We start from the raw sequence: 26,591 nt of genomic DNA on the forward strand, positions 1-26,591 counted from the left end.
GGGCCAGAATTCAGTGTCTCTGTATGAAATCTTTCTTTTGAGATTTTTTTTGGTTTTGCTTTTCTATCTGAAACTAAAGCTGTTTCCTGGAGAAAGCTGCTTTCCCCACCCTTCCCCCCACCGCAATCAAAGGTGATCTTGTCTTGCTGCAGAGAAATAGGAGACAAGACCAGCCTTAGTCACTTATGGCAAGGCTGCCATAATCCATGATTTTGTGCATGATGTTAGGGACCACCTCTAAGCAGAGTGCTGCTTCCACACACCTGTGAGCATCCTCTGGTCTGTCGTCTTAATATATTTTTCTTTTTGTTGTCTGCTGTAATTAGTTGTGTCACTTACTAGTCAATTTAAAAAAAAAAACAACAAACCAAAACCAGATGAAAAATGGGGAAGGGTTTTTTTTTTAAAATATACATTCTTCTTCATATAAGCGTGTGTGTATTGCTAGAGATGTTTTTACACATGTGTATATGTAATTTTACATAATTCCGTGTGTATATACATACATATATACTTTCCTGAAACTCTAGAATAACTTTATCTTCATTAAATGTAACTAAATGGAATTCACTATTTGCCTTCTTAAAAAACATATACATATATGGTGGGTTTTTAAGTCTGACTAAACTATGGAGTGACTTTTTTCAGTGTATGTATTGGTTTTGATTTTTATATTGCTTTTGGGTTTTTTTCAGCTTCCCCATACACTACATCAACTCCAAATATTAATAGCGTGAGGAATGCTGACTCAAGAGGCTCTCTTATAAGTACAGACTCAGGAAACAGTCTTCCAGAAAGACAAAGTGACAAGAGCAATTCCCTTGACAAGGTAAAAAAAAACTAAACCAAAATGGAGAGTGCAAAGTATATTCCTAAAATTTCGTCTTAATTCTCGTAAGAGTTAACTTCTGTAATCTCCATTGGAAATGGGCTTTCTGGAATAACTGTAGAGCAGAATTTTACAGAAGTTTTTTCTTTTGCAAGATAATTATCATATGAACTCTTTTTGCATTGCATTTATTAAGCTGTTTTGCAGAGAATAGAAAAAGATTTTCAACGTAGGGACATAAATAAGCAGTTGTTGCTTCCTTTGCTAGAGAAAGGCACTAGATGAAGTGTATTGAATTTCGTTTGAGAACTGAATTATAGCTAGGACAGCTTCTTTGATGTTGTGGAGACCTTCACTTCATCCTGTTCTATACACAATATATGTTAAAAAACCAGTTGCTCTGCTTTCTCTAGGTGATATCTTTCATATTAGTTTGACTTTTCTAAATCATTTCACTTTAAAGCTGTTACAAATTAGGAGCTCTGGCTGCGGTAGCTATGAGGTATTCAGTCATGTCTTTGTAGAGCTTGTGTTGATACTGATCACGTTTCATTTTCTTAGCTCTTGTTGTGCGAGTCACAACATGTTAACTTTTTCCCCTTGACTCTGACATGCCTTCGTGTGGCAGAGAGAGAAGCTTCTCAGAAGGCACTCTGCTCATGCTATGCGCCCTAACGGAGAAGAAGAAGAAATTTCTCACCCTGCAAAGAAAAACCGTGTTACTATGGATTTTTCACTTCTGACAGTTCCAGCTTTGCCAGAGAAAATTTTGCATGCAATTAAAATTTAAGAAACAAATATATAACAAATACTACTCTGAAACATTAAGTATGTCATATTCACTAAATCCATAATGTTGGAAAACAATAATCTCATTTTCCTCTCTTTCTGAACAGAGTGCAAAGGATGATGCACTTAGTTTGCCAACCGCAAGTCAGCTGGTAACACCACAAAAGTCAGGAAACACATTGGATAACAATCTTCCTAAAGATCTGTTTGGTGTTATCTCTGGCATTGGTAAGCACTTAAAAAATAAAGTAAAATAAAATAATTATAAAAAGAACCATTTTCCTTTTTTGTTTGTTACCAGAAGTAATTGTTCCATATTGAACTTCAGTTGCTCTCTGCATGTATACTTGAATGCTATTGCTATGTTAATTAACAGAGCCCTAATGCAAATAGCTGTTCAGCATGGGCCAGAATTCAGTGTCTCTGTATGAAATCTTTCTTTTGAGATTTTTTTGGTTTTGCTTTTCTATTTGAAACTAAAGCTGTTTCCTGGAGAAAGCTGCTTTCCCCACCCTTCCCCCCACCGCAATCAAAGGTGATCTTGTCTTGCTGCAGAGAAATAGGAGACAAGACCAGCCTTAGTCACTTATGGCAAGGCTGCCATAATCCATGATTTTGTGCATGATGTTAGGGACCACCTCTAAGCAGAGTGCTGCTTCCACACACCTGTGAGCATCCTCTGGTCTGTCGTCTTAATATATTTTTCTTTTTGTTGTCTGCTGTAATTAGTTGTGTCACTTACTAGTCAATTTAAAAAAAAAACAACAAACCAAAACCAGATGAAAAATGGGGAAGGGTTTTTTTTTAAAATATACATTCTTCTTCATATAAGCGTGTGTGTATTGCTAGAGATGTTTTTACACATGTGTATATGTAATTTTACATAATTCCGTGTGTATATACATACATATATACTTTCCTGAAACTCTAGAATAACTTTATCTTCATTAAATGTAACTAAATGGAATTCACTATTTGCCTTCTTAAAAAACATATACATATATGGTGGGTTTTTAAGTCTGACTAAACTATGGAGTGACTTTTTTCAGTGTATGTATTGGTTTTGATTTTTATATTGCTTTTGGGTTTTTTTCAGCTTCCCCATACACTACATCAACTCCAAATATTAATAGCGTGAGGAATGCTGACTCAAGAGGCTCTCTTATAAGTACAGACTCAGGAAACAGTCTTCCAGAAAGACAAAGTGACAAGAGCAATTCCCTTGACAAGGTAAAAAAAAACTAAACCAAAATGGAGAGTGCAAAGTATATTCCTAAAATTTCGTCTTAATTCTCGTAAGAGTTAACTTCTGTAATCTCCATTGGAAATGGGCTTTCTAGAATAACTGTAGAACAGAATTTTACAGAAGTTTTTTCTTTTGCAAGATAATTATCATATGAACTCTTTTTGCATTGCATTTATTAAGCTGTTTTGCAGAGAATAGAAAAAGATTTTCAACGTAGGGACATAAATAAGCAGTTGTTGCTTCCTTTGCTAGAGAAAGGCACTAGATGAAGTGTATTGAATTTCATTTGAGAACTGAATTATAGCTAGGACAGCTTCTTTGATGTTGTGGAGACCTTCACTTCATCCTGTTCTATACACAATATATGTTAAAAAACCAGTTGCTCTGCTTTCTCTAGGTGATATCTTTCATATTAGTTTGACTTTTCTAAATCATTTCACTTTAAAGCTGTTACAAATTAGGAGCTCTGGCTGCGGTAGCTATGAGGTATTCAGTCATGTCTTTGTAGAGCTTGTGTTGATACTGATCACGTTTCATTTTCTTAGCTCTTGTTGTGCGAGTCACAACATGTTAACTTTTTCCCCTTGACTCTGACATGCCTTCGTGTGGCAGAGAGAGAAGCTTCTCAGAAGGCACTCTGCTCATGCTATGCGCCCTAACGGAGAAGAAGAAGAAATTTCTCACCCTGCAAAGAAAAACCGTGTTACTATGGATTTTTCACTTCTGACAGTTCCAGCTTTGCCAGAGAAAATTTTGCATGCTGCTTTCTCTCTTCAGTTACAAGAAGTATTTGGTTTTTGTGCTTGGTATAGTTCAGCTTCCGAGTGAAGTGTGTGATCAGTAGTTTTGCCGCTTCTTTGCAACAGTTGCATCTCAAGGCAAATATGTACAAAATGCCATCAAATGCCAAAACTTGACTAGTTCATGGACATGATTTGATTTAAGCCTGAAAATCCAATCAGCTTAAATATCAGCAGAATTTGAGTCTTAGGGTCTTTAATATAAATAGAACTAAAAAAGCTTCTTTGACATTGACCAAGTAAATAAAGAGATATCTTGTGCATACACTGTTGCTAAATGGCAATGCTGTCATCTATTACTTAGTTGTCATGTTGTTAATTACTCATGTTTAGTGTTTTTACCAAGTAAAAGGGTTTTCAAAGGAGTCAACAGCCTTTGAAAATTCTACTCTGGTCTGCCAATTTAGGTAATACAGGATTTATGTTTTGCATGCTTCTTAATATTTTCCCTGAATAATACTTAATCCTGGCTTCTTGTTTATTGCTTTCCAAACTTTCTTTCTAGTAGATCAGTTGTTCCTTGCACGTTATCTTCGAGTTTTTGCTCATTGCTTGATATCATTACTGAAGAGCCATGTTTTTGTTCTAATTTTCTTTCAGAATAACCTGTATAACTATACTTGGGGAATCAGAATTGGCTGGAAGTATATCAGTTTCTATTTTAATATGTGCATACTTTATTAGGTTATTGACATGATTTTAAATTAAGCTTGCAAGTAGCTGCAGTCCTAGTTTTATCTGTGTATACGTTCAGCTATTTTAGAGGGAATATTACCTAGTGCTCTGGATAGTATCAAAAAGTCTAGGAAACTCAAATTCTGTTTCTGCTCTGCCACCCATTAGTTGCCTGCTCTATTTTGTTATCCATAAAGCTGTGTAGTAGCACCTTGTTGTTCACCAGAGATAGTTCCAAGACAAACAGTTTGTGAGGTCTTAAGAACCTGCAATTATCAAGCTTATACAAGTGTCCATTTCTTCCTAAATTACAGTGACTTCTGGCTAGTATTTGTCATAGTTTCACATTCTGTTTCACTGCACATCCATTCAATGGCTAGTATGTGACAGATTTACAGAGATTATTTTAGGACAGTATTTCTTTCCTTTTTACACGGACTATGCTAAAGGGCTCGGCAGTGAATTGATGTGTGTGCTGTGAAATGTTCCCTGAACATTTCCTGAAGGGGTTGTGCTACCCTTGAGGTATCGGTACTTCTCACTTTGTGAAACCAACTGCTTTTCCCCCTTGAGTTTATGGGGTTTTTTGTTTTTATTCCCCCCCCCGCCCCAAATTTTGATATGAAGGATTTCTTTCAACACTGGTACGTGTCCTTAAAATGTGATGGAGCCAAGATGATCCACTTCCTTGTAGAAACCAGAGCTGCACAGATCGGTTTTACCAGACTTTACAGCAAACTTAATAAATGTCTGGTTTGTTTTCCATTTGCATAAGGGACCTCATATTGGAAGTGAGAATCAGGCACTAAAAAGACCATAATTTATTCTTTAAACAAACATTTGAATCCTCAAACTGAGGATTTTATAACACTCGATTGTGTGGAAATTATTCTTTTACAGATAAACATTTGCCTAAGGTTCAATTTGTATATTCTCATGGGGTTTGTGCTGGGTTTTTTTGTGGTACACATTTTGAAAGATCAGCTATGGGTTTTTTTTCTTTTTGGACAGACTTTAGTATTGAGCATTGCCGATTAACTTCCCACAAGTGTAGGAATTCTGTATAAAGAAATAAAGCAGGGAGAGACTTTTTTTTTTTTAAATTTTATTTTAAATTAGGCAAGGGCAAATTACTTATGAGTAGTTAATCTTCCAGAATGCATATTCTTGCCATTCATGTATGTTTTCCTTGAGGTTCTTGCATCTTTAAATTGAAAGAATTTTGTAGAGGCAGGTCTGTCTGCAGTTCACCGTAAAGTCTCTTAAAAAGCAAAGGAACATATATATACATATATCACCTAACAGTAACATTTATTTTTAAAGTATTTCATCTCAGCTGAAGGGGCATTCCTGATTTCTACAACGTGCATAGATGATTTCTGCAATTATTGATGTATAATTAACTTGATTAATAATCACTGTGAGGTAACTTTTCCTCTAAGTCCTCCCTTTGGGGAGAAAAATCATACAAAGGACATAAACAAAGGTAAAGAGGCTTAATTTGGTATACTTTATGTGTGTAATGTGTGTTTTAGTGACCTGTCTCTACATGAAATATTTTTGTCTCTGTTCTGAGATCCTTTTTCTGTTGCAGGAATTAATAAGGCAATTTAAAACATTTTAGTTTATTATCAGTTTAAATCAGCCTTCAGCCAAAATATGTCCGTTTTCTTTTCAGAACCAACAGAGCAGCACTTTAGGAAGCTCTGTAGTTCGTTATGACAAACTTGACCAAGCAGAGATCAAAAGTCTGCTCATGTGTTTCCTTCATATTTTAAGAAGTATGTCAGAAGGTAGGTAATTCCAACTATTTTTCATAAATTTGAAATCAAAATCAGGAGAATGTTTTGGGTGTAGGTCCCATGTTGTGATGTGTTTTACAAATATGTGTGACTGATCAAATCAAACTCTGACTGAAACCTTTGATAAAAACATTGAATTTTTCAGTTTGTGCTAAACATATCAAAAGTAGTTAATTTCTTTTCTGTGCCTATTTTGATGTTACTTTCTAAAAATCAAATTTATGTAGTACTTAAACTGTAATTTGTTATGCCACTTAAGAATGAGAATTGAAAGGTTAATGAGTATTCAATATCCAGTTACACCATTTCATCTAATTACATTGATACTATTTCAAGTATTTTAGTTACAAAGAATAATAAAACTCAGAAGTACATTTTTCATTATTTTAACTTTGAAATAGGTAAAATTTAGTTAGACTTTCTAGAAAATTCAAGTTAAAATTTACATAAGCACAGTGAGGATTTTCTGATCTCAATTCTGGAAAAGAACAAGTGTCAAATAAACACATCTTTGTACTAATTTTGAATTTGGTTGCTAATTTTGAACATTTTTGGCAAAAAAGATCAGGTCTTGGCTATGTAACTACAAGATTTGTAAAATATATATAGCCATTTTTGAAATCTGTCCAAATAAAGAAAATCTGAATCCTCTGCTGAAAAACATATCCATAGTAAAGCATTGTAAATTAACAAATTAAATTATGAAGAAATCATAAATATGAATTTTAAAAATGTAGATTCCAATCTATAAAGAAGCAGATTATAGGACTAACAATCCAAAGTATTCTGGTCATATATTTTTAGAACAGTGTATTCACTACTGACTACATAATGATTACTATTTAAAATATGAAATTGTATGGGAATATTATGGATTAATTAAATTTATTGTATAAACTCATTTGGAGAATTGATATGTGTGTTTGTATAATCAGCTTCAAGGAAAACTTTGAATATTAATAGTTTTCTGTACCCCACAAATCATTTTTAGATTCTCTGAATCCTCATTATCTGAAAACTAAGAACTAATGTTAACTCTTCTACTTAATGTTTGTATTTGCTATCTTTTACCTTGTTTTTAATACTTTTTCATTTCCTAGACGCGTTGTTTACATACTGGAACAAAGCTACAAAATCTGAACTCATGGACTTCTTCACAATTACAGAGTAAGATTTTTGTTGAGCTTATTATGGAATCATATGTTCCACTATCCTGTCAAAAACAGAAGTGGATATAAGAGTGTATATGTTTGTATTTATTTGTTTGAAAAAATAATCCCATCTTGATCTGTTTAGAAGTCCTTAACTTGATGTCCACAGTTGCATGTCTGTCCAATTCCATGATAGTTTCTGGAATTAGGCTATACAGAAGTGATCTCAGGAAGTTCCTAGACATCAAGTGATGCTCAGAATATTGCTGTGGTTGTGGCAAAGGAGCCAACTGTCTTGTTACCTGTCTGCATTAAAACGCGTCTTGTAACTGGAACTGCTGAAATTATACGGGTGCATATCAAAATTGATTGAATTGCATAACTTCAGAAACAAAGGGATAGCATTCCTCCTAGCATTCCTCTCATGTCTTCTGTCATTCTGTAAGGGAAAAAATATAAAATGAATCCAGTATTTGTTATCAATCACTACACTCCATTCCTATGCACGCTTGGTGTGTTTGCTCATGAAAATTGACTGATATGTTAATAAAAAGTGAGGAAGACGGTGTTTGTTGGAAGTGGCGCATCACAGAAGCCATTGTGCTCTCTCTGCATGTTTCACTGGACTGTTTTCCTTTGTTGCTGCAGTAGAGTCTCAGTCACTGTGATATCAGTTGTTAATTGTGTTATTGAGTGTGCCACTCGAGGTCTGTTTTAGGAATATATTGTAGACAGTCCTTTAACTCATCATTTGAGTACATCTGGCATGATATTGATTGTACCAGAGACAGAACTGAACAAGTAAATGACCCTACTTAGTCGACTCTCTGAAACGTGAGGTGTAAACTGCACAGAATCAGTGTTGAATGGTATTTTGCCATTAGATACTTCTTATTTGAGGGCTGGGTAGGATTGGTTTGTGATCAAATCAGTATTCTCAAATTATCAGTTATCAAAGATTTCCACCACAATAGCAGTATATGGAATACAGACTAAAATTTCCATCTCATTAGCGCAGTGGATGATATCACAGTTCCTTAAACTAGAGCAGGAACAAGGCTCACAGAAGTCTACCTCTTCTAATTCTAGGAGTATTTTGCCAATTAAAAGAATATTTGGTTTGATGATGATTTTTATTAATGCATGTCATTACAGTAGTTTCTCAGCAAGACAGTGTTTCTGTTAGGTAGGTACTCACCATGAATAGAACTTTTTTCTGAAAAACTTAGAATCTAAAGAAGATGGGAAGATATCAGAATGGGGAATTGAGGTTCATTTGCAAATAGAGTGACAAGTTTGGGGGAGGCAAACATCACTCTGACTCCACAGTCTGGAGACAGCTAATCTGCTTAAGGTCTGAGTACACAATGGGTCTGGGTTGAAGAGGCTGCTTGCCTGTCTTTTCCCTCATTCACAGCTGGCACATGGAAAAGAAAGCCTGAAAACTGCCTTTCAGTTTGGATTTACACTTTAAAGAAGAACTTTTAGGATATTCTTACTCAAGGGACAAGGGAAGATGTATTATGTGTTGTGAATTATTAGGATAATTACTTACAGTGGGAAAAGAGTAAAATGAAGTCATTATTACAGCCTCCATTCACACCATTTTTCTTGATTTGAAAGTGTGACTACTAGTTTAATAGTCATTGGGGTTGTGTACTTACCAGTTGTGAAGGCAAGGAGAGGCACCTGGCAAATTAGGTTATACTTTCAACTTTCTTGCTGCATCTGAACCGGTAGTGTTATGATTCTTTAAAATATAGCATCATATTAAAGTGTAGATTTAATTTTTTTTTTAATGAAAAATGTTTTGGCAGATTTGCCTTTATAATCTTATAATAAAAGCAGTTTCCCTTTAGAAAATAGTTCGATAAAGTGTAGAATTTTTTTTTTTTAAATGAAAAATATTTTGGGGGATTTGCCTTTATAATCTTATTATAAAAGCAGTTTCCCTTTAGAAAATAGTTCTTCAGAAACCCTGTGGTTATTATCCTAGAATCTGGAGACCTTAAAAAAAAATTTAAAAGCCAGCCCACCCAAAACAAAACCAAACCTAAAAAATCAACCAAAAAAACCCCAAAGCCAACAAGACCCAACATGTAACCAAGAGAGTTGAGGCCAAGGGGAAAACCAGCCCACCCAAAACAAAACCAAACCCAAAAAATCAACCAAAAAAAACCCAAAGCCAACAAGACCCAACCTGTAACCAAGAGAGTTGAGGCCAAGGGGAAAAATTGTATTGCCTTTACTTTGAACCCCTATACACATTTTGCAAACTATGTGTATGTATGTCATGTCTGATTATCTTCATGTTACTTGTCCTGGATTGCTGTTCATTTGTAAATAACTGTAACCGTGGGCCTCATTTCATATAATGAAATTTTGTCTGATAGTTGAGGCTAAACATTTCTCCTCTATAAATATTAAAAATATATGCAAGATGAAGCACTTGAACTCAGAGTTTACAGTTTTTTAAGGTGGGGTGGTTTTTTTGACCATTTATTTGGCCTTTCTACCTTGTTGCTGTTAGACCCACGCTAGGTGTTTTGATTCAGAGTGTTGAGGTAGGTGTGCTCTGGAGGCAGCCTTACCTGCCTTTTGCTATTATCCCAATTTGCCCAAAACAACAACCACCTGTGACTGATTTCAGAAGAGCCATGTTTGCCTTTTCTTGGCTTAGGAACTGGAAGGGAATTTTAAGGGTACAAGAAATAAAGAAGTTTTATGACGTAAGAGTTTAGAGTTAAACAAAATAGTAGTTGAATAATTTCAATGTAAAAAAATCTAGAAGAGATTGTTTTAAGTGTTGCTTCTCTGACTTATGTGTTCTCTGCAGAGTGTGCTTACATCAGTTCCAGTACATGGGAAAACGATACATTGCCAGGTACTGTGTGGAATTTAAATTTTGGTGTCTTATTCACTAAGAATAATAGTGTGTACAATATGCCTTCAACCTCTATTACAAATAAATTGCATGAGTGTAAGAGTTATTGAGAAATTATGCCTAACAGTTTGAAGTAAGTACCTGGTTACTACATTAATGAATCTGTATCCTGTCTGAAAGTCTGGTATCTGTTTAACAATGATGTGTGTGTCTTGTGTTTATTATCAATTACTTTAAAATCTACCCCTTAAATGCTATCTTTTACAGCATTTATTTTCCTGGAAATGATGTCTGTGGGGTAGAAATTCAATTATTTGTTTTGTTTATTCACTTGGCCATAGAACCATGTTTGTTGAAATGTTTTAGAAATTTTATATGTAGTGTTCTTACTGAAAGGTGAGTAGTGAACATTCCAACGCTGCTGTTTTTTGATTTGAAGTCTGAAGTACTGTCAGATCCCTGTACGTTCCCATTGGAGGCTGTTTAGGAAAAAAACCTGTGGGAGTCAGAAAAATGTACTAAATTGTTTGAATACCTTTGCATTAACGTGCGTTTTAATGCAAAGTAGGTTTTTAATAGAGTAAAATATAGCAACTTGTTTAGGCCTTGCACTGTGGTTGACGTAGTAATAGTGATACAATTAAACTTGTGGTGTTGAAATACTGGCCCTCTTGAACTCAGGGAGAAAGTTGTTGCTGACTTTGGGTGGTAAAGCATTCTAACTAAAATGTTAGCTTTTAAGGTTTTAATTTAGATTTAATGGTATGTGAATCGTTTTCTACAAACAGCAAATTTGACTATCTCTTTGGAGAATTTTCAGAAAAAAATCTTATCTCTGTTCACATACCCTAAAAAAAAAAAATTAAAGGCCAAAATAAATCTGTCTTTCTTAAGGTTTTGATTGTAAACTTTCCGTGTAAATGTACTTCAAACTCTGGATTTACAGGATTCTAATTTTCAGGCTTTTTGTAAAAATTCTTCAAACTAATTTGTTTGACTAGTTTGTCAAGAAGACTACTACACTTCCTTTTTGTTTACTGATCACCTAGTCTGTGTACTGCATGTTAACGCTTAAAATCTTAAGCTACGGAAATCATCTGGTGTTCTGCAGAGATACTGAATTTTCCCAGTAAATGTAGCTTTCTAGTCTTTCACATTGTCATTACTCTGAAGTATATCACAATCAATGCACGTACTCTTAAAAGACACAAATGACAGAACGAAAGGAAACAGGGAATTCTGTAATTCAAGCACTGGTTTTCATTTTTCATCAGCTCTGGTGGTGGTACACAATAGGAAGTTAGCCTGTACTGATTGCTAACACAGATCACTTTTCTGTTTTCTTGACTTGATTGCTGCAAGTTTAACAAAGTATATGGCTCTTCTCCCTTCCTGCTTGGGTAAGATATTCTTAATAATAACTCAGTTAATTTCTGCTGTCCTGTTGCATGTATGCTTTCTCATTTTACCACTGTGTGTCTTTCTAACTTTTTTCTAAAATTTTTACAATCAAAATAGAGAATTTGGTTTGGGTTCTGAATATTTTCAGAATATTTATGTCCTCAAATATTTGTGTTTTCAAAAGCTCTGAAGTAAATTTGGCACTTCAAGAGCAACTGCTTCTGTGCTTTTGCTTTCATGCTTTGAGGTTTTAAGAAAGAGTTTGCTGTGATGCTTTTTTTTTTTAAGCTACCTATTTTTGTTTTTTAAATAAAACAGTAAATAGGTTGCATTGTGATTCTTTCTATAAAACTTCTTGTGCTTAACTAACACTTCCTGTCTTGCTGCAGTTTGACATGTCTAACTTTTGCTTCTATCCCATTTCACCCATCTTGCAGGAACCAGGAGGGGTTGGGATCCATAGTTCATGATCGAAAATCTCAGACATTGCCTGTTTCCCGTAACAGAACAGGAATGATGCATGCCAGATTGCAGCAGCTGAGCAGCCTGGATAACTCTCTCACTTTTAACCACAGTAAGTCTCATGACATGATAACATTCATCATCCTCAACCAGTACCACAACACCAGAGACAGGACCCAGAGCCACACCAGTGCATTTCAATGACTTTTATTGTTCTAGGTCAAAGGAATAGCTGGAATCAGTCGATGGTCTGTTCCCTGCTTTATGATAGAACAATCAATGCTGGCTGATGCCATAACATGGAGCATGGTTAACTACAGCATATTTTAAAACTCTGTTTTAATTTATGAAAATTAGATGCACTTCAGTTTTGTGCTGCATATACTTACAAAATTTACTTTTTTTTTTTTTCTATTTGCTTTATGAAGCATCATTTTTTTCCCCACTTGGTCTTATAAATGATTGGTCTAAAATTTAAAATATGCACTCTGACCATATCTCCATGTTTTGACATCCCCTAAGGAGAAATAAGTTTCTTAGAATTTCTACAGAGATTGTGAAGCCCATGATTTGGTTTGTCTGGAAGTGAAAAAGCGTCCAATAATGAAGTGATTTTTCTGTTTTCAGTGTGAGAAAAATATCAAGTATTCTTGGAATTTCTGTAGACAATGGTAAGATTAAATCAGGTTGAAGTCAGCTTGTATAAGACTGCTGTATTGAAAACTAAACCTGCTTCTGGCCTATCTTTTTAAACATGCTTCTCTTAAATTGCAAAATATACTGTATGTAAAGTATTCTGAAGCACTATTTTTCAATTTTCAGCTTCAAAAAACAATGAAACTGATTGACTAATCCAGTAAAATACAGCACTGGTACAGAAAAGAATTGTGTGCAGTAAAGCAATTATGTTCACTCTGTATGTTCACTCTGTTCATCCTTTTATTTCCCAAAGCATATCTAACTGGCCTTTAAAATCTTTTAGCTCGTTATCTGTAATCCAAAGCAACAGTTAGCCTAACTGCCCAAGATTTACCACATAGTCTAGTGGAAAATTGAAAAAATAATCCCACCAAAACTCTCTATTTAAAAATGCATTCTCATGCCTATTTAAATATAAGGAATGCAATTCTTTTATTTTAAAAATGTCAGAAAATTATGTAGCTGTGCTAATTACGTTTTTTTCTTCTAATTTGTCTGCTACTACTGTATCATCATAATTTCTAGATGTTTTTTAATGTATAAAAGAAAGAGCTTTTATACTATGTGACTACACATACAGTAAGGTAAAAAACTCTGTAGATAAAGACTAATTTTTAAAAAGAATATCTGGGAAATAAATAACATGCTGTTTCTGGAGTCTGTGAAAGATATTTCATACTTCCAGAATTTGGCAAAGTTTACTGATTTTTAGGAAACAGTGAGCTGAAAGATTTTAATAAATGCATGCTTATGTAAAAAGAAACTTTCTGTTCTTTTCCATCTGAAGGAAATTACGAAAGAAGGTGTCTCATTCAGATAACTTTGTGTAAAGTGATAATAGTTTTGTTTTTTTTTTTAATGTTGGACATTTAATGAATATCAGGATATTACAGCTGGTATTGACCAAGGTTTTACAAAGTGAAAATATGTTTATCTAAAAACAGTGTCAACCATAAAGTTGATTTTTGTTTCTGTGGTCTTGTTGTTTTTTGTTTACTTGTCAGCCTGCCTGTATCTTGTATCCAAAATAGTTTGCAGAACTTGAATAAATTTTGTAGGTATCCTGTATGGGATACATACAGGAAGGAGGTATTTGTAGAAATAGTTGCTTTACTTGTTTCTAAAGTCATGATTCTTTGGCGAGGTAGTTGTCTATAAATGTAAGTGATAAACTTAATTTCTCCCTTTCTAATCATTTAAGCAATGAATATAATTAAAGTAATGGTGTAAGTGCTATTTCACGTCTCTGAGGAATTTCAGTACACTTTTCTGCCTTAAGTATGAAAGAAATTAGCCCCTTTGTTCAAATTCCTTAAGCATCTCAATGCAACTACAAGAATTTGGAGTTATATGTGTATTGTTGGGCCTGGAGGAATGGAGGACACCCAGTAGAACAGTGAGACATGCAAACATACTGAAATACAAGAGATGTACCCTGATCTGTAATAGCAGTATATGATCATTGTCAAGCTCGTGGTCATTAGAGATTATCCCATTTTCAGTGTTCTTAGTTGGTTTTAAATCCGGGTCATTAGAGATTATTTTCAGTGTTCTTAGTTGGTTTTAAATCCAGTTACTCTGCAGTAGCGTGAACATATGGGTGCATGGTCACGTGCATGTCCAGACAGATGTCCGTATTCTATGTGGCAATTGTAGTTCCATCATTTATTTTTAAGTTGCATGTCAAAAATAGAATCCAGTATGCTAGTTAGACACGAAGAATACAATATTAGCTTCTCTAAAATAATAGCAAATTGAAACAAGCCTAGTTTTTAGCATGTATATGAAAAAAACACTACTAAATCAGTCTTTTAACTCAAGCAGATTTCAGTGTTCCTTTGGCATTGGACAAGTTTGTCATGCTTGTCATTGATTTAGTGATGCTAAGCTGACTGTCAATCTAACATATATACATGTTCCAAACCAAATTTTCATGAAGCAACCAGGGTGCATTTGTCAATCTGGTTCTTCAAGATCCATGTTAGGGAACGTAAACATCATATTATAACCAGCGCTGAACTAGGATATGTTTTTAAAATTATTTAAATACAGGATGGGTCTAGAAGTGATAAAATATTTTGGTTAAATATGGAGTTATTGCATGGTACTGCTACAGAGCAGAGTTAATTACTTGGGTCTTCAGCTGTGTATAAATACATGATTGTGCTCCTTCAACACTTAGTGTTTTATAACAATTTTTTTAATGATTGACTTATGATTGACTTTGAGATCATTATAACAGTGCTAAGTTACTGATACGTATTTTCAGCTATAACTCCATCCTACTGCAGTGCTTCTTTTAAGAATATATATATGTATATATATAACTGTGTACATATATATACACGTGTGTATATATACATACATAGACATACGTGAAACATCAGACATTTATTGTTTTAACTGCTGTTTAATGCTTCTGTTGTTGACATTTGTACTTAATACACTTTGATCTTGTGCAAAGTATGTTAGAATAATTATATGCACGTATCTGAAAAAAAAATTTAAACGCATATGAATTATTTTTCTGCATTGAATACTAACTTCTGTCAGGCTTCTTACTTGTTAATCTTTTCCTAGTTCAGCAAGTCTTTTGGAAATAAGAAACATTTAAATGAGTATATTCAGCACTTAACACCTTCATTTGGAATTTCTGTAGGCTATGGCCATTCAGATGCAGATGTTCTTCACCAGTCTTTACTTGAAGCAAATATTGCCACTGAAGTTTGCCTTACAATTCTGGATACTCTATCATTATTCACAATGGCTTTTAAGGTTTGTTCTTGATTTGGTGTTAACACCTCCTATTATTATATTTTAGACAAAATATTTTTAAAATATTTTTATATTATAATTATATTTTATAGTCAATTAATATACTATTATATTTTTAGCATTTCCAGCATTATATTTCATTATTGCGTAATGTAAGAGCTGATAACCTCTCACAGCAAAAACACTTTGGCTTCAGTTACACATTGCACATAGGCTCCTTACTGATGAGTAGTAATCTGTGAGAAAAGCTCCTTCCTTATCCTAACTTCCTAAAAATATTTCTAGAAACTGCAGTGCCTGCCTAATATTAGTGGTAAGACTGTCTTTTAAAGGCCACGTGGGGTGAAAGATCTATTGTATGGCAAAACCATAATTCATAATTGGACACTATCGGTCTTTTATGTTGAACTTGGCTTCTTCCTGTACTAAGTTATTGACTAATTAACAGTAACTTGTGTGTGTTCTTTTTCTGTAAATTTATTTCAATTTGTCCACTAATAAGACTTCTTTTTAGTTGTATCAATTATTATAGCTCTCCTGTGGAATCTTTTTATGGCACGCCAACTTGCCTACCCCTCCTGTCTGTTTTTTTGAGCTTTTCAAAACAGTAAAGATGAAGCTATGAAAGGGAGAGATGATAGCTCTGGCTTGTTTCTCCCCTAATTAGAGCAGTGTACCCAGATCTGGCTTGAGGATTCAAATTTAGTGTCTTATCTTTAATCTAGTTATGAAAACATGAGCTTATTTATAATGAGATTCCTTTTATTAGTAATTTAATTAGATAGAGTTTAGAACCAGTTCTGTCTACAGACTTCATGACAGAATTGAAATGAAGATACTTAGTTTTAAAGATTTAAAGAACAATGAACCCTAATCTCTTAGTTATCGGCTGCCCATTATGCCTCAAATGACAGCCCTTCAAGGTTATCTGTATGTAGTGTAGGTAAGAGTATACCAGAGCAGTTTACAAGATCCAAAAAAAAAAACAGGTAGGAGAATTAGGAGCTTCTATTCAATAAACAGCACTAAAATACATAAAGTCATAGAATCATAGAATGGTTTAGGTTGGAAGGGTCCTTGAAAGATCATCTAGTCCAACCGCGCTGCCATGGGCAGGGACATCTTTCACTAGATCAGGTTGCTCAAAGCCCCATCCAGCCTGGTTTTGAAAACATGAAATGATGGAGCATCCACAACTTCTCTGGGCATCTTGTTCCAGTGTCTCACCACCCTCATTTTAAAAAACATTCCTCCCTATGTCCAATCTGGACCTACCCTCTTTCAGTTTAAAACTGTCACTACAGGCCTTGGTAAAAAGTCCCTCTCCATCTTTCGTTTAAGCATCCTTTATATATTGGAATGCCACAATGAGGTCTCCCCAGAGCCTTCTCTTCTCCAGGCTGAACAACCCAAACTCTTAACCTTTCTTCAAAGGAGAAGTGTTCCAGCTCTCTGACCATTTTCATAACTCTCCTGTGGACTCACTTTTAACATGTCTGTGTCTTTCATATACTGGGGGCCACAGAGCTGGACTAAGTACAGCAGGTGTGGTCTCTTGAGAGTGAAATAGAGGAGGAGAATCTTCTCCCTTGACCAGCTGGCCCTGCTTCTTGTTATGCAGTCCAGGATACAACGAGCTTTCTAGGCTGCAAGCACTCATCGCTGGCTCATGTCCAATTTTTTATCCACCAGCATCCCCAAGTCCTTCTCTACAGGGCTACTCTCTTTTATTCTTTGCCCAGTCTATATTGATACTTGAGATTGCCCCAACCCCAGGTGCTGGACCTTGCACTTGGCCTTGTTGAACTTCATGAGGTTCACACAGGCTCTCTTCTTAAACCTCTCAAGGTCCCTCTGGATGACATGCTACAAGGAAGCCTCTAGCAAATCCACTGCACCACTCAGCTTGATGTCATTTGCGAACTTGCTGAGAGAGCACTTGATCCCATTGTCTATGTCATTGATGAAAGTATTAGGTAGTACTGGTCCCAATATGGATCCTGGGGGGACACCACTTGTTACTGGTTTCCGCTTCGACATTGAGCCATACAGACAATTCCTTATCTTTCTAATAGCCCATCCATCAAAGTCACATGTTTCTAATGTAGTGGCAAGAACATTGTGGGGAATCATATCAAAGGCCTTACAGAAGTTCACTTAGACAACATCCATAGCTCTTACTTGGCCACTGATGCAGTCACTCTATCATAAAAGGCCACTAGTTTAGTACGTGTTTTAGAACTTGCAGTTAGGTGTTTAGGTTTGGGTCATCTACAGAGAACTGTATCCTGTTCCAATAGATAAAACTTTTCCCTATGACCAAATAGTGTGACCAGCTTATATCCAACCATTTATGTCTAGCTTCCTCTAAAATGGCCCACCTATGGCTTCAGTGCATAGCATTTGGGACTTTTGGTCTCCAAATTTTGGTGTCCTGCATGCATTTGTATCTATTCATCCACAAAGCTTGAAACCACACTGAGTTCTTCTGGTCTGTAAGTCCCATCATCAGAATCACTTTTTTGGGAGGACTGCCTCCTTCAATTTTGAAGTATTGAGGAACACCTGAAATGCCTAGGGCTATGCTGAAATTCTCTAGTCTGAAGAATTTCCTTTTTTGTCACCGTGAATAGAAAAGTAGAAATCTGCAGTTAAATGTCTCTTCCATATTTGAGAGAGCTTAAGGCATGCTACAAGACCCCGGGTCTATACTGGGCCTCAGGAATCTTTTTTAAAAAATTGTTGAAATAGATTCTTTGAGTTAATATTACCTTACAACTTACTTGAGATAGTAATGGAGCTGCCTTGCAGCATGCCATTTGGATGCCTGTATATAGTAATGACAAGGAGGAGTGGAGTGTGTAGTGGGGAGTTGCAGAAGGTGCAAGACCTAGTAGAATCATGTTGGAGGGGCAGTAAAGTGAGAGGGAGCAATACTTAACATGATCCTCTCAGTTCTCAACTGCCTGGACTGAATTGACCAGTCCCCAACTCGATTAACCTCTTTTGGTGTTTTGCAAGGGGAAGAGACCTCATGGTTTTGTCCTAGAGTCCCATAGGAACTTAGTGCATCTGCTCAGTGGAGAAAGGGAGAAAACAGGTCCCCAGAGCAAAACAGAAGCAATATGAATTGTTAAAAGTAGATGTGCAGCTAGTACCTATGCTAGAGAAATTGATGGAGACCAGAGTTTTAAAAGAAGTTTGGATGGAAGGCAGAGAAATCAGGAGTAACCCTGTGTATTGCATAGAAATATTGATGGAGATAAAACTCGGAAAAGTTACTATCATCTTTGTCATTAAGAGCCCTTTCAGTTTTAGTTCTAGGACAGTAAAGAAAGATGGTTTAGTGGGTGGGGGTTTTCTTCTGGGGGAGTTTTTTTGAGAGCAGTGTAGTAGGAGGTACTGCTATGAGAAAATTCCACTGTCTGAGCTGCTAAAGCCAGTGTAACCAAACTGTTGATACTTTTGAGTGTCCTTCTCAAAGAACCATTAATAGTAATTGATTTAACTAACAGCTGTTGAAAACAACTGTGTTCTAGAAGTCTGTTCAGAAGCCAACACTTTCTTTATAAGCAAGATTAATGAAGTGTTAGAAATATCTAATTAAAATTCAGTTTGTATTATTAAACATCTTGGTAATTCTATGTAGATTTTTTTTTTTAAATTTGATTCTTTTTGATGATCTGTGTATGTTCTTAGAATAGTATAAATGTATCACAGTACTATTCTAAATTCTCACTATCAATTTCAAGAATCAACTACTGGCTGATCATGGGCATAATCCACTGATGAAGAAAGTATTTGATGTATACCTCTGCTTCCTTCAAAAGAATCAGTCTGAAACAGCATTGAAAAATGTCTTCATAGCTTTAAGGGCACTTATTTTTAAGGTAAGAAGTTTGAAAACAATTACTCTTCAAGTACTTATCCAGTTCTTTAATTAACAATATGCTATGTAAAAACTTGAGAACTAAAATCCCAAATTCAAGCTGATCTGATCCCAACAGTGTGGAATACTTGTCCTTTGAATTGCTTTAAAAATCGCTTTGTGTCATGAACTACTATAACTGTCTATTTTTTCCACAGTTTGGAAATATTAATATGTTTATATTTTTCTTGACATGCTTATTTTATCAATAACTTAAGTTGGTTTTAATGAATACCTTCTTTCTTTTCTATTTTTTCTCAGTTTCCTTCTACATTTTATGAAGGCAGAGCTGATATGTGTTCTGCACTCTGCTATGAAATTCTGAAGTACTGTAATTCCAAACTCAGTTCAATTCGCACTGAAGCTTCACAGTTACTGTACTTCTTAATGAGAAATAATTTTGATTACACAGGGAAGAAGTCTTTTGTTAGGACACATCTGCAAGTTAGTATGCTTTCTTTTTTTTTTGTTTTTAAAATATTCTATTTGTGGATTCATAGTTGCATACCAGTGTGCAAAGCCCTGTCAGATAAAGGCATAAAATAAATTATTTGGGGGGTTCAAGCAAGGCTGATACTATTCTAAGAGTAAGAAGATGTCAGTAAAAATATGTTCGGTACAAGGGAATACTTAGAAACAATTGGATGGCCTGTGTTTCATAGGAAATAATTTTGTCAGTAGCAAATGTTCTGTTTTGTAGATGTTATTTTGATTGTTAAATGGCATACCCTGATGCATCTGAAGAAGAAAATAATGCAGCAACGAGCCTGTAAAAGTCTAAAATAAAATAAATACATAGAAAATTGTGTGGTCTGACAAAGCTGGGAGCTACTTTTATGACCTCTGGCTAGTGCACCTAGCAGTGGGTCTTTAGAGGATGCATGTGCATTAAATTTACACAAGCTTGTTTTTTCTTGCCTATGTTATTGTACAAGTAACTTTGGAAAAAAAAATCAAATATAATTTTACTTATGGGAGTAATCTTTCAATTATAAAGAACAAAACTTCCTTTGTAAATACTTCATAGGTACATCTCGAGGTTATTTCATGAAATATGCACTGACAAGACATTTGTTTTTGTCAAGGTTATTATTTCAGTAAGCCAGTTAATTGCTGATGTTGTTGGAATTGGAGGAACAAGATTTCAGCAGTCTCTTTCCATCATCAATAATTGTGCCAATAATGACAGGATTATAAAGGTCTGTTTTTATTCTTCTTCACATACTGTAGAAGGATACTTGAAAACTCTTTCATAGCATCTTATGCAATTGTGTTTCAACTTTTTATTATGCAAAGAATAGAAAAAGATAGCTAACCTAACTTTTCCATGTTTTAGCACACTACATTCCCTTCTGATGTTAAGGATTTAACAAAACGGATTCGTACAGTACTGATGGCTACAGCTCAGATGAAGGAGCATGAGAATGATCCAGAAATGCTTGTAGACCTCCAGTACAGTTTGGCAAAGTCTTATGCTAGTACACCTGAACTAAGGAAGACATGGTTAGACAGCATGGCAAGGATTCACGTTAAAAATGGAGATCTTTCAGAGGTAAGAGGGGAAAAAATAAAAATCAAAGTAGTTTTGGCTTTGTAATAAGCTTATCCTTATCTTTCTTGGAATGGAATGTACTATATGTAGGTGTTAGTGTGTAATATAATAAGCATTTTTAATAAATTTTTAATTGGTAGTAGATTAGTTTCAATGGCTGATAAGTTTTTGTCCTACCCAAGTGCATGGGTAAGTCATTGTAAGGTATATGTAATTACTGTAGCTGATGTGCTACTGAGCCAGTAATTTTCATTGCAAACCATGGGAGACACAGACCTTTTACTTCAAAATATCTTTGTTATCAGTTCCTAAAATACTTAAAGATACTCCTTGAATTCCTCTTCAGTTGCCTTTACAGAATTCACTTGTTTCTATTCCACTGCTGAAGAAAGTATGCTCTTATGTTCTTAATGTCCTAGTGTTCTTATATCCTACTGTTCTTAAAATTGACAAATCACAATTTCTTTGTTTGAAAAGAGAAAGCTGTTTGATTTCACTGTTCTATTAAAATGTTTAATTCTAGCGAAAAAGAGAGTTGGGAATGGAGATTTTTATATGTCTTAGTGTAGGCATTTTATTAGTTTACACAATGAATTTTGTCTTTTTCTGGAAGTTTGTTCCATCTAAAAATAGATCACATTGCATGACATCATTGAATTTCATTAACATGTCTGTTAAACTTAGCATCATATATGCAAGTAAATATCTTCAAGAAATAGTAGCTACTATCTTACTTACTCATGTCTTAACATTGGAATTCTTTGCTTCTATATGGCAACAACACAGAACTACTATACAATATTATTAGCTTGTATTTTGAAGGAAACAATTTCAGCTCTCTCAGAAGACAAGCTCTTTTAGTTCTTTTCAGGTGTGTTTTTAATTTTTTGTTTAAAAACTTGGAAACTTTGACTGTAGGACTAGATGAGGACCTCTGTAAATTGCCACACCCATCCCCATACAAAGTGAGAATTAGAGAGAATTTCTGACAGATACTTACCTCTTTCCTTCACCTCGAGTGTCTGAGATTCTGCAGCCTCCAGGTGTGAATTGTTAGATTGAGAATTACGGTTAGAGTAACAGTTTGCTGTAAGCCTAAAGCTTTTTAGTAAAAGAAGAATCTTGAGTGGGTTTTTTTTTTTGTCCTTTCTGTGGAGAAAAGCATTCGATGTCAACTTCACAGAACATCTAAAATATTTGAAGACTACTGTGTCGCTCTTCTTTTTCTTCTGTTTCCAGACTACACCAACCAGATTCCTTCAAATTCCATTGATAGGTCAGATGTCTTATCTTATAAAAGAAGAATCTTGAGTGGTTTTTTTTGTCCTTTCTGTGGAGAAAAGCATTTGATGTCAACTTCATAGAACAAATGAAATATTTCAAGACTACTGTGTTGCTCTTCTTTTTCAATACCAACCAGATTCCTTCGAATTCCATTGATAGGTCAGATGTCTTATCTTTTTTTCTTCCACTTTCAAATGGTCCGTTACCATTTTTTTTCTGCATTTTTCTTGGTCTGGAGCCAAAAGGCAGACAACACATGTTAGCAGAAGAACCATCAAAAGTTGAGTAGAATAATTAATAGTCCTTAATAGCTCACATCATACTTAGAATACATCCCCAAAAGAGATTTGCCTATTTTCATTTTGGCGTGGCGTTCTGACTTTGTAATTTGTGATCTGTGGTCACTCTCAGGTTGTGTATTGCTGTCCATGCTGCTCCATGCTTTGGTAAAGGAGTGTTACTGCATAGTTACTGTTTTTCATAAATAAGGTGGAGAATTCTTACACCAATCACAGGACAGGTGTAAGGGAGGTGGTTGAGGCACCATCCCTGGAGGCCAAAAGGCAGACAACACATGTTAGCAGAAGAACCATCAAAAGTTGAGTAGAATAATTAATAGTCCTTAATAGCTCACATCATACTTAGAATACATCCCCAAAAGAGATTTGCCTATTTTCATTTTGGCGTGGCGTTCTGACTTTGTAATTTGTGATCTGTGGTCACTCTCAGGTTGTGTATTGCTGTCCATGCTGCTCCATTCTTTGGTGAAGGAGTGAGCATTACTGCATAGTTACTGTTTTTCATAAATAAGGTGCAGAATTCTTACACCGGTCACAGGACATCTGCAAAGCAGGAAAAAGGAAAACCAAAGAAATTATCTCAGGCTAGGGCTCTTCTATACCTTGTTTTTAGTAGTTCCATTATAATTGTAATTTACAAGATTGCTACTATTTGTGTTTTAGGCGGCAATGTGCTATGTTCACGTAGCAGCACTGGTTGCAGAATATCTAACACGAAAAGGTATGATTTTGAAATCTTACTTGAATGTTTATATTTTTACATTATAGTTTAGGAAAAGCAATAGTTTCCTTGAGGAAGTTGTAGGCCTTTTAGTGTTCATCAAGGACAAAATTCTGACCTCACCAGATAGCATACTCACATATTTAAAAGTATGCTTGCACATCTAAGGGGCAGCATTTCAAATGCAGATAAAGTTACTTTTTTTTTAAAAGTAAAGATTTTAATTTTACACCAGAGCTGCTAACAGCTGAAGTCCAAAGCAGAAAAAAGGAAAACCAAAGAAATTATCTCAGGCTAGGGCTCTTCTATACCTTGTTTTTAGTAGTTCCATTATAATTGTAATTTACAAGATTGCTACTATTTGTGTTTTAGGCGGCAATGTGCTATGTTCACGTAGCAGCACTGGTTGCAGAATATCTAACACGAAAAGGTATGATTTTGAAATCTTACTTGAATGTTTATATTTTTACATTATAGTTTAGGAAAAGCAATAGTTTCCTTGAGGAAGTTGTAGGCCTTTTAGTGTTCATCAAGGACAAAATTCTGACCTCACCAGATAGCATACTCACATATTTAAAAGTATGCTTGCACATCTAAGGGGCAGCATTTCAAATGCAGATAAAGTTACTTTTTTTTTAAAAGTAAAGATTTTAATTTTACACCAGAGCTGCTAACAGCTGAAGTCAGACTCTTTCTAAAGCAAAGTTATCGGTGAATATTCCTGTTCAAAAAGTAGTCTCTCACTGCATATAGGGAAACCTGGCATTGCCAGAGAAGTCAAAATAAATTTGTACAAATTTTCAGAGGCCAAGTCAGTGACAATAGCGTTCAGAATGCTTCGCCTGTCTTGGTGTTCTGTGCTAGCAGCTGCCTGTAAAAACGGGTTTCTGATGACCCTTGAGATAAAGTAGAAAACTATCTTATATGGTGTAAGGTGTCCCTTCTGGCTCAATGGTTTCAGAAGCTTCTCTGAGACTAAATCTGAAACCAAGTTGTTTCTCAAAGTTACTATGTCCTCCTGGAAGCCTGATAACAATTAACTGGTAACTAGTGTTAAAATGTATTAATTTGTGATTCCTTTGGGTCAGCTGCTATTTTTGTCCACTGTCATATAAAAGTTATTTCCCCTCAAGGGAAATAGGGAGGGTCAAACTTTTACCTGTGGTATTTCCAGGAGCAAAGCAAAACCATGTATTAAAGGCAATCATTCAAGAAAACCTCTGGTGGTCAGAGGCCTACCAAAGCAGAAAGAATCTTTGTAGGAATGAGCTGTAAAATAAATATGTGCAAGTCCTTGTGCTTCTGTAGTTTTTACCAATTGCTCCTGAGGCTTTATTTAATGCAGGTTTTGGCCAAAAATCCTGATTTCTAAATTCAGTAATCCGATATAATAAAAAAACAAAAGCTAAACAGGATGGGTAGAAGCGGTTTCATGTTAGAATGTTTTAAATCTCATTTTTGCTAAATACTTATTTAAATATAGAAATATATATTATTATAGGAATAGATATTATTAAATATAATATATATTTAAATAAAGGAAGTTAGTTTGCTGGGGTTTTTTTCTTGCTTGTAGACAGACTTTCTATATCTGCAGCTGAATAACTTGCTTTGCCATCCTTTGATCATTTTGTATGGTTGATGTCAGTCCCGTATTGTTCAGATTGGGGAAGCTGGTATGCCAGGGCCTGTTCATGTACACAGTTCCAGCATGATTTCATGCCAGTTTAATTTAATACTATGAAAGTTACCTTGATTAGACACAGATTTAAGATAAAATAGGAAGATTCAGATACTACTTATTTTGGTAGCTAAGAGTCCAGATTGTAAAATTGGTGGTTTTTTAAAACCTATTAATTCTTGCACAAGAATGTGAGATCTAGTATTTTAATCTTGCACTTGGAGGCTGGATTTTTTAAAAATTTATTTATTAATTTCGTGGTAGTTATATTTAAATATGGGTTCTGCCTTATCCAGCATCACAAATTGCCTAACGTTATCCTGGTGGAGAAAAGTAAATTTGTCTATTTTTCTTTTTCAATGACAGGGATGTTCAGGCAAGGTTGTACTGCTTTCAGAGTAATCACACCTAATATAGATGAAGAGGCTTCAATGATGGAGGATGTTGGAATGCAAGATGTTCATTTCAATGAAGTAAGTAAACATAAGAGTACTAGAATTGACGCATATTGAAGTGCTGTTTGTTTTTCCAAGTTTTGTGTCTCAGTCTGGAGCCTGACTAATACGATGGGTATTAGGTTTGTTTTCTTAGCTATTCTTATGCTAATACTGGAAAAAAAATTATTGTGAGCTGTTCCAGCTTTAGAAAATTTACTGTATACATATATTTTAAATAAAGCACTATCAAATCAACACCACTATTGGAATATAAGTAGGCAAAATGTTTTTTTAAGCTGATTGACGGGATGAACGCAAACGTGGCTTGTTTATTAGAGTTAACAAGATTTGTTTGGTTTGTGTTTTTTAAAAACTGACTTTGATTTAGGTTGTTACTACACCAGCAATCATGAAAATGTATTCACTGGTTTTTGCTGGTTTACAGTTTCCCTAAGCAAATGTGCCATAACATTGAAAGCGGTTTTACTGACACCAGACGTGCGTCAATGTTGTCTTTTTCTGGCTTAAGTTTCACCCCTTGTGTCTTCGCTCATCCAGCTGTGCTGGCTCGACAGTGAATTTCACTATTAAAAAGCCTATATGAAAAGATTATGAATAATCTTGCTCATGAAGAGCTACGTCTATACTATGTATTTGCCAGTATAGGTGGGGGAGGAAGGAACAGACCACTAATTGCAGTAGTTGTGCTGGAAAAAACCCTGGTTTGTAAGCATAATTCTCCAACAAAATATTTTTTGTGTGTGTGTTTTAGTTTGTAGATGGTGAAGGTGTGTGACAAAATTATTTGAATGTACAAATTGTGGCTGTACTAAACAGATTTAGGAGGAGCAGATGAAAGATGTAATGGTTTAAGCCTGGGTTTAGGCCTAGGGTTCCGGTGTATTACTCGTAAGTTCTGGTACTGCTTTGCTCTGGAGTTTTAAGATAAACATTGTTGACTCGCTGTTTTCTGGGAAGGCAGGAGTTGGAATTACTTGAAATGAGAAATATAGTGCTTTTTCTTTCCAAAGACACTCAATAGCACGTTGATTTTTTATTTTTTTTTTTAAATTTTCGTGCTATGTTCTTTAAATCACTGATTCTCCTGGATCCAGCATGGAATTTAGCATGTTACTCAAAGCAAAATGTAAGCTGCTCTCAGTGAGCCAAGAGTTG

At 35.0% G+C, this 26,591-nt stretch overlaps 1 protein-coding gene across 8 annotated transcripts in view; it reads left to right on the plus strand.

The window, feature by feature from the left end:
* The window catches only part of DOCK9 (dedicator of cytokinesis 9), a 112,375-nt gene that overhangs the window by 70,871 nt on the left and 14,913 nt on the right, over window positions 1–26,591 (plus strand). For 5 of the 8 annotated variants that reach the window (XM_014944145.1, XM_014944140.1, XM_014944141.1 and 2 more), the window contains exons 34-45: window positions 696–829; window positions 6,018–6,132; window positions 7,242–7,308; window positions 10,129–10,176; window positions 12,015–12,151; window positions 15,398–15,513; window positions 19,266–19,403; window positions 19,703–19,885; window positions 20,527–20,640; window positions 20,778–20,993; window positions 23,240–23,297; window positions 25,345–25,451. In XM_014944145.1, the coding sequence (XP_014799631.1) occupies window positions 696–829; window positions 6,018–6,132; window positions 7,242–7,308; window positions 10,129–10,176; window positions 12,015–12,151; window positions 15,398–15,513; window positions 19,266–19,403; window positions 19,703–19,885; window positions 20,527–20,640; window positions 20,778–20,993; window positions 23,240–23,297; window positions 25,345–25,451 (1,433 nt within the window). Of the gene's footprint in view, window positions 1–695; window positions 830–6,017; window positions 6,133–7,241; window positions 7,309–10,128; window positions 10,177–12,014; window positions 12,152–12,666; window positions 12,711–15,397; window positions 15,514–19,265; window positions 19,404–19,702; window positions 19,886–20,526; window positions 20,641–20,777; window positions 20,994–23,239; window positions 23,298–25,344; window positions 25,452–26,591 lie in introns of all 8 variants that reach the window. The other 3 variants (XM_014944143.1, XM_014944146.1, XM_014944144.1) reach the window with 2 other exon arrangements.

The sequence above is a fragment of the Calidris pugnax genome, unplaced genomic scaffold, assembly GCF_001431845.1.
Source record: "Calidris pugnax isolate Ruff unplaced genomic scaffold, ASM143184v1 scaffold69, whole genome shotgun sequence".
Lineage (NCBI taxonomy): Eukaryota > Metazoa > Chordata > Aves > Charadriiformes > Scolopacidae > Calidris > Calidris pugnax.